The following is a 9,148-nucleotide window of genomic DNA, read 5'->3' on the forward strand; positions in this document are numbered from 1 at the left end:
TAGGGAATGATGATGAAAATGACATTGTCGACCGCAGTTTGGTAGTGTACAGCGAAAGCCTGCGAAAGGCCATAGCACAGAAGCAGTGCTGAGTCCATATTCTCCTGAAGTGTGTGCCACTCTCAGTGTTCTTGTGAAATGAATAGTGCAACATCGCATGTTTACTATTGCAAATAAAACAGTGTTTAAGCACATTGTCTGATGGAACACAAAAATTTATTCATCTTTATAAGTGTTTGCCACCTTCTCAAATGCCGTGACGAGGCGCTCAAGTAGAGTCATTTTTTGTTGAAAACGCTCAGCTCTTTCTTTTCTTGCCTCCCTGAATTCATCAAGGAGGCCCTGTACTGAGCTTTCCTTGCGCCTTTTTTTTTCTGGCAGATTTTGTTGTGCCGATGTTGATGGCTGCGGCTCTTCATCCAAACAGCTTGGTCCTTCAGTTTCGTCGCTACAATGTGAAACAATGGAATGCTTAGTTTCTGAAGAGCTGCAGCTTGAGAATTAGTAGTAAAGGAACCCACCTGCTTTTCCCTATTGTTTTACCAGGCGCGAGGAGCACAGTTGGCGCTATATGGTGTTCTTTCTCAAGAACTTCGCTCAACTCCCTGGAAAAAGGAAGAAAAATTAGAAGCATGAAAAAGCACAATGCAGGAAATAGACTAATACACTCACTCTTCATGCTCGCATGAAGTCCTGGAATGGCCAGACGAACCATTTTTTGCCTTAGCTCTTTTATAGGCACGCTCGAGGCTCTTCCACTTGTTCTGCACCTGGAGCGCAGTGGTTTTAACCGAAAACTCAGCAGATAACAAATCGGCCAGTTTCTGCCATAAGGCTTTCTTTGTTCTAAGGAAAGAAATGGGCACAAACTCAGCCACATGGAAACGCAACACTTCTGCTCTACATTTTGCATCTAAATGCATGTCGAGCTCGAACAAAAATTATGTAACACTTTCATTTCACATAAGAACCATGCATGTTAACTATGTTTATAAATGTACTTGATATTATAAACTACTTTCTATGCATCTGTTAATGCTGGTCATGATCAAGTTCATCTTTGGTGTGTCATCTAATATCAGAGCTGCATTATAATTCCCATCGCCAAACCCCTGAGCATGCAGAAAGCTACACGTGATTATGACAGCTACAAGAAACCTATCTGCTGCTTCAAAAAGGCCAGACTTGATCACACATTGGCCTTCACTGCCTGAAATCATGCAAAACTATGCCCACTCAAAGCTAGACGATCAATGAAATATCCATGTAGCGTGACTTGCCGAAAACCGCCCTTCCTCCCGACATTTTCCTTGAGTTCCTTATACTTGGAAATCAGAATGCGGGCCTTCGGCCCATTCCAGAGGTCAGAGTCAGGGGAGCCTGGGCGCTCATCGGGCGTAGGCCCCACAGCCGCATAAACCTGCGCTGCGGGTGATGCAGCGGTCGGCGCCACGGTTCCAGACGGGGCCATCGGAGCAGGTGACGCGGAGGCAGACTCCGCGGGTGGAGACGGAGCCACCGGTGGTGCAGCCGTCTGCGTTGTGTCTCTGACTACAACGCACACGATCTCCCCATCTGTATACAGAAAAAATATGGGAATTTATTACGGCTTGGGCGCTTACGATTTGGCGCTAAGACTGGAACAAAGCTATGCACTAGATGTTAAGCGTAAACAGAATAACAAACAAGCATCATATCATAATTTAACATCCAATAGGTCGTAGCGAGAAATACTGCAAAATGGCAGTAGACAGCTCCAGTGAACAAAGATCACCAAAAAAAATGAACCACGTGCGTGCACATATGCACGCACGTCGTTAGTGCACGTACCTGGCGTGGCGTAGGCAAAACCTTCACCCTGACGAGCGCGGGCCCCGTTTTCGTCCACCACAGGTCGCAGCGTCGTCAACTGGCCATTTATCAGCACGTTCAGTGCTCCGTCAATTTCGCCTGCTGCCATCGTCTGCTGCGTCCCGCTCTGCACCACCGTTGCACCTCCGACTGCGGGGGTTCATAAATTTCGTGAACCAGCCCTGCACCTTTGCTGCACTTTTTGAAACGAACGGTAGGGTGCAGAGGGCGCTAGGCTGCATCGCTGAAACGAATGGCAGTGTGCAGCACCACGTGAACCAGTTCAGGAGGTGCAGCCGAAACGAATGGACCTAATGACACAAGGACCGCTGCATCGTCTGCTCTCGTACACATGGTGTGCATATCAGGGCCTTTTGAAATGCCGGCCAGTACTGCGATATGCTTTATTTTCGAGTAGTTCAAATTATAAAACATTTGAAATTACAATACAAACATGTTTCCACAAAATGCAGTGATGAAAAGAAACATTTCATACAAATATTTCATTCCTCTTCATAATTTATCCCATCCTAAAGCTTACTGAGCGTCTCAATGAATGAGGGAAAATCATGTAGAATGGTACAATTAGCCTGAGCCATAACTGTGTTCAGGAAAAAACATGACAGCTTGATTTTGTAAGCTGCCGAACAACAATCTTTCGGCTTTTCATTTCTCGGCCTTTTGGCGAAGATCATAGCACCGAAGCGCGACCTTGTGGCAGAGCATCCGCCTCACATTCGGGAGGTGCTGTGTTCGATTCCCGGTGCCGCCGGCTACCCACCGGTTTTAAGATTTCCCAGCCATGGTGCTCGGCTCATCTAGGGTGAGATGCTTGGGAGAAGGGTCTTCGACCAAACCGTTGCCTTGATGGATCAGAGATAAGTTCCGCCGTCAAGCAACCCTAAATCCACCTCGTGCGGTAGAAGCCCATCTTTTTTTTAACCCGTCATGCACACCTGCTGATGCGTGTGAGCCAGCCACAACGGTAACAATCAAATACCGCCGCACTTTGCTCGAAGGGGGTTTGTGAGCGGAGAGTGCTTATGGCACATCTATCTTGAGGCTAGAGAAGTGAACGTTGTTAGTTTTGTAACTGGCACAAGGCGAGAGTTTTGGACTGCGGGTTTTAACCACGTGGAGACGTTTTTGTGCCCGCATTTGACGGGAATTTTGAGGCGCAGGCTATCCTTCCCACGCAGTGCAGCCCTGGAGAGCCGAGCACTAGGCCGGGGGACCGCCTGTTCCTATTGGATTAATTGGCTGGTGGACCGGAGGCCGCGGGAATCGTACCCACGACCTCCCGTAGCCGAGGCGAGCACTCAAGCATGAGGCCAAGGCTGCTGTGGAGATGCTCTTGTCACAGTTCAGACACTGAAAAGGCGTATGACGTGATGTGGCATTGATGAGAAACATTAATGACAAAAAATCGATGAACAGCAGCTTAAGCTACAACAAGAGTGAGAGCATTAACAAGACAACCTCTTCCACACTTTCTTGTGACACCTCCAGCTGTGGAATGCTGCCCCAGATGCAGCATTCTTAACGGGACATGGCCCACTTAACTCTTGTGTATGGGTTTCACCACACTGGAATCCCTGGCCGTAACGGACCCACAGATGCTGGCACATTTCAACTAGGAATCTGAGCTGAAATTTCAGCAGCTGCTTTCCTTCCCACTGGGCGAAAAGTGCCTGACTGATCCGGACTCTTAGATTTGGAAGTTTGTTAAAATTATGCTCACAAGTTTTTGCTTTCTTTTAATGGTTCATAAGAGTGGTGGCCATATGTGCTGACATTACATGTGCTTTCACAAAATAAACAAAACTCTGAGAAAATTCTGGAAAATTTCTAAACGGAACACTATGCATGCTTTCAGGGACTCCATACACTGTTCATTATACTGCAAAAGAATATTTCAGGCTTTCAAGAAGGAACCCTTGAACAAGAGGGCTGACAAAGGTTGGTTTGGTCATCATTAAGAAGCACTGCCTTTTACTGCCTTTCCAATGAAGGCACACTCTGGCACCGCTTTCGATAGCAGCAATGCCACAGGACAAGCACCAAGCATTTCCACAAAAAGTAACAGCTTTTTACGACCTCATCATCACAGCTCGAACCGCAGAGAAACTAGCCTTTGTTTGTTTGTTTCTGCAATAGCCTACAAGATTGACGAGGCCTGAGAGCAAGATTTACAGATCGATTTTGATGCCACATTGGGGTGGCGTGGCACCTCGCATCAGCATACTGAAAGCGCATGAATTCTGCACATTCCTATGACTACGGCTTATTCCACAGAAAATACTTTTGAACGTAGCTGTGTCTATTGATATGCACCAGACCAAACTTAATGAGGAGTGTGGCAACCTGTACAGAACCAACTAGTACCGCATTTACACGCATAATTTGCGCCCTCGCATAATTTGCGCACCCTTAACTTATCACTCGGGTTTACAAAAAAAATTTTTTTACTCGCATATTTTACGCACCGTGCTGCGCTAGACCACCATCATGCACGCGGGCTCTACCCAGTAGCATTCAGCTATTCCGCGTGTTTGTTCGGAAGGCTTTTTGAATCTATTGTGCATTGGGCATTCATGGTGGTGTCGGGCCGCTGTTACAATCGCGGTGGCACCAGCGGCATCGCCACTCGGAACAGCCAGCAGCGCTTTCAGGGAGGATCGGCAGCTGATAGAAGAGCCAACACCGCTGTTTGTTTGGCTGATGCATGTGACTCGACTGCCGGCTACGGTTTTCTCTGACGCTCTGACGGCTTGTGTTTGTTCGGTCGTGTCTTGCGATGGGATATCACAACTATACGGCAAGTTTCAAATTGCTTGTCAGCGCCTTATCATGGCGCGGAGCGGCGAAGCCAGCGAGAATAACCGCGTGCGCTCAAGTTTGTCGATAGACGACAATGGTTGTGTCAGCAAACTTGTGTGCATGTGGTTATTCTCGCTGGCTTCTCAGCTGCGCGCCGTGATAAGGCGCTGACAAGCAGTTTGGTCGATACTCGCGCGGTACTGTTAAAGAATTGTGTGGTCTGATAATTGGTTTATTGATTCGCGGTTGCTTTCCCAGACGAAGTTGCGAAAGCAAACTTACGGAATCTGGAACTATCGAACAATTGGCTGGGATTTTTTTTCGGGGGCCGGCCAGCGTAGGGTGCGGGTTCGGGTGCTGACGTGTACGCAGCAACATACACTATACTTATATTGAGCGTTATGACCTTTGTGGAGTTTAAGTCGCGCTCGCGGAAATCCCCGCGTAATTTGCGCACCCCTTTCTTAGAGCCCTAATTTCTGAATAAAAAGTGCGCAAATTATGTGCGTAAATACAGTATATACAATGCTCACTTAATTGAAGACAAGAAAAAGACAGTTAAAACAGACAGGCTGCCATGCCTAATACTCATTAGAAGCAAAAATATGTCATGCCAATAAGAACGGACCGTGTGCTGGACACTTACAGTATCGTTAAAACTCGCAGCAGACCTCTGCGTTAATTTCAGTCCGTCCTTTTCCGAGACTTGACCACTTTCTTGATGGTATCCCTCACAACTGCCAGAATCTTCCAGGTAAACGAAATTCCTCTGGACAATTCTAGGTTGCTAGACACCCTTTAAAACCGTCACAGCCCTTCAAAGAAATACAGTAGAACCTTGCTGTTCTGTTCATGGTTCGTGTAATCTGCAGTATCACAAAACGAAAAATTATGCGTGTTGTGCTATTTTTATTCACAATACAAATCCTGGATATAACTTTTTGAAACGATTCCCTGGTATACATGTCCATAATTTTGCCAAATTCTGACCACATGATGCATTCAGAGAGCAAGAGAAAATGCCAGCCAAGCTAGTCATCATTTTTGGATGCTTTGCCCACATGCAACTGAGCACTGCGGAGAAGACGCCGCTGCTGCCCTGCACAAAGGCAAGGACACAAAGCATCTTAAGAGCAGCTGCCGCTCTTCCACTATGCACAAGTGTAACGGGACAAATCTGAGAACGGTAAGAAATAGTTGACGGACTGGACATGCCATGAAACTTCACCCCCATGGAAAACAAAAATATGGAAACAACTTGCAAGCGCTAGCAAAGGAACTTTTCAAAATTTGTGCCAGCACATTCACAAATGTTTTATTGAAGTGAAAGTGCTAATAAATGCCAGGGACTAGGAAATGGCGCAAATCCTGGACATAGAGACAGTCACGTGCAGACCAGCAAAAAAATTTTTCATAGGGGCTAATTCAAGCTTATTGCTAAAACATTGCATTCATATCATCAAAAAAAACATATGAAGGGAGAAAAGGGGGGGGGGGAGAGACAAAAATAAAAGGGAAGGTGGCACAAACCTTTGCCTTAAATATGCAAAAGGCGTTGTTTCGTACCATTTGCAAAAGCTATCATGTCAGGATTTCGCATTCATTGAAAAGCAGTGTGCAATCACCTTGAAATCAGTGTGTGGCAGATTAGCCAGCAAATAAATTACTGTAATATATTGACAGTAATTAAATTACTTTTCTCGGTAATTTATAATGTAATTCATTACATTTGTGGCCTGGTAATTTAGTAATGCAATGAACTACTTTCAAGCAGTAATTTCACGGAAAAGTAATCAATTACTAGCAATATAACTTTTGCTGCATACCGAGTCCATGCTTCTCGTATCTGCCATGCTTTGGCCTCGCGTTTTGGAGATGAGCATATACAAAGCAAAGATGCAGTTTATGGGGGTTTAACGTACCAAAGCAATCGACTATGGCTATGAGGGACGCCATAGTGAAGGGCTCCGGGAATTTTGACCACCTGGGGTTCTTTAACGTGCACTGACATCGCACAGTACACGGGCCGATAGCATTTCGCCTCCATCGAAATGAGACTGCTGCAGACAGGATGAAACCAGAGTCTTTAGGGTCAGTAGCCGAGCACCATATAACCAATAAGCCACAGCGGCGACTCCCAAAGCAAGAATAAATTACGGACACACTAGAGACTACTTTCATGCTTTGAAGGCAAAAACATTCTTTTTAATTTATATTGCTTCCTTCCTTTCTAGTGACACACGTACTCATTAGCTTATAGTCGTAGGGCAACACATACATTAAATGAATCATTACTTGCCAAGAAACAACGCGGTTTTGTGGCCGATGGGTTATGTGATCACCTCGTAATTTGAAGGCCTGGGTTCAATTCTCTGCACCCTTGGAAGAAATTTTTCTCTTTGCTGACGATGTCATTGGGGGTTATGGACCACTTTTCCTGGACATCGACAACAACGCCGGGTATCGATGTTAATGTGCCACTTAAGGCTTGTGCCTTAAAAGCGTGCAAGTAGTAATAGCCAGCACCCCAGGGAAGCACGCGGAGGAGAGGTGCGCGCAGGCGTCAGCACTGCCTTGGTGAAGAGTCTGCATATCAGTCACAGGACTGCTACGAATCTCCCTGCACTGCATAAGGTCTCACACGCAAACGCACTGCATGGCCACCAGGAGAGCTCGATGACCAAGGCATGCCATATGGCACCTTCACGCACACGCACCGCGAGTGCTTGAGCAAGTACTTTGACGTCTTTGAGTACTTTGACACTGCCAAAAAGTCTAAACTGACATGTATAAGAAAGTTGGCCACGAGTTGTCGGGTTTTTGTGGCCTCATCTGAGGCCGTATTTCTAACTCAAGGGCAAGATAGGCAACAGCGTCCCAGCGACATGCAATGTATTTCCACCAACTTGCCTCCAGAAAAAATCAATTGAAAAAAAAACGTCAGCGCCATTACGCCTGTTCCCATCACGAATCAGTCGTCTGTAGATATTTTTCACCGTTCCGTCGACGCCGCCCTGACGTCTACACAACGAGACCAGCTTGTAGCCGTTCTGCAGCGTTTTCAAGCTTCGTTTGACTACCAGCAACCTTCCTTGGGCCGCACCACCACCGTTACCCACTGTATTGACACTGGAACCCATGCCCCTTTGCGCCAACGTCCGTACCGCGTGTCAGCCGCTCAGCGCAGCATCATTGACGCCCAGGTGACCGACATGCTCCAGCGTCACGTGATACAACCGTCGCACAGCCCGTGGGCATCGCCAGTGGTTCTGGTGAAGAAAAAAGACGGTTCCATCCGTTTCTGCGTGGACTACCGTCGTCTGAATAAGATTACACGCAAGGACGTTTACCCTCTCCCCCGTATCGACGATGCCCTTGACTGCCTGCAGGGCTCTGAGTTCTTTTCTTCATTGGACGCGCTCCGGTTACTGGCAGGTGCCGATGGCGGAGGCCGATCGCCCAAAAACTGCATTCGTCACACCCGACGGGCTCTATGAATTTAATGTCATGCCCTTCTGCCTCTGCAATGCACCCGCCACATTCGAGCGCATGATGGAGAACATACGGCGAGGGCTCAAAAGGCACACATTCCTTTGTTATCTAGACGACGTTGTAATCTTTTCTCCGGACTTTCCGTCTCACCTCCAGCGCCTCGAGACTGTTCCTCGCTGCCTGGCCGACGCTGGCCTCCAACTTAGTCTGAAAAAGTACCGCTTCGGAGCTCGGCAGCTCACCATTCTCGGTCATGTCGTATCGAAGGATGGCGTTCTCCCGGACCCGGCCAAGTTGCGAGCTGTTGCCGAATTTCCAAAGCCCACTTCTGTGAAAGACCTCCGCAGCTTCATCGGCCTATGGTCCTACTTCCGCCGCTTTGTCCGCAATTTTGCCACTATCGTCGACCCCCTGAACAAGCTCCTTTCCACTCACGACCTTTCGGCCTGGTCGCCAGCCTGTGATGAAGCGTTTACGACACTCTGTCGCCTCCTCACCACTCCACCAATTTTGCGTCACTTCGACCCTCGTTCTCCGACGGAACTCCACACCGATGCCAGCGGCGTCGGCCTCGGTGCAGTACTCGCTCAACGCATGCAAGGCTTTGACGAATACGTTGTCGCTTACGCTAGCCGGACACTCACAAAAGCTGAATCCAACTATTCTGTCACCGAGTAGGAGTGTTTAGCCATCCTTTGGGCGATCGTCAAATTTCGCCCCTACCTGTACGGGCGCCCTTTTGACGTTGTCACCGATCACCACGCCCTCTGCTGGCTGTCCTCTTTGAAAGATCCATCTGGTCGACTGGCGCGATGGGCTCTGCGACTCCAAGAGCATGACTTTCGCGTTATCTATCGTTCCAGCCGCAAACATGCCGATGCTGATGCCCTCTCACGTTCCCTTGTACCATCTGAGGCAGCGCCTTGTATTTCCGCCCTGCCTTCTTTGAAGTTTGAGTTCGCTGATATGGCTTCCGAGCAACGCA

At 47.8% G+C, this 9,148-nt stretch overlaps 1 protein-coding gene across 1 annotated transcript; it reads right to left on the reverse strand.

Annotated features, from left to right (window-relative positions):
• Positions 1 to 261: 261 nt before the first annotated feature.
• Positions 262 to 2,132, reverse strand: LOC144119159 (uncharacterized). Its single transcript, XM_077651859.1, has 4 exons — positions 1,831 to 2,132; positions 673 to 1,575; positions 522 to 605; positions 262 to 448 (listed from the first exon to the last, which is right to left on the reverse strand). Exons 1-2 carry the CDS (start codon positions 1,958 to 1,960, stop codon positions 1,217 to 1,219), a joined length of 489 nt encoding a protein of 162 aa, XP_077507985.1. The 5' UTR covers positions 1,961 to 2,132; the 3' UTR covers positions 262 to 448; positions 522 to 605; positions 673 to 1,216.
• Between the last annotated feature and the right edge of the window lie 7,016 nt (positions 2,133 to 9,148).

This window comes from Amblyomma americanum, chromosome 2 (genome assembly GCF_052857255.1).
Source record: "Amblyomma americanum isolate KBUSLIRL-KWMA chromosome 2, ASM5285725v1, whole genome shotgun sequence".
NCBI classification, from domain to species: Eukaryota; Metazoa; Arthropoda; class Arachnida; order Ixodida; family Ixodidae; genus Amblyomma; species Amblyomma americanum.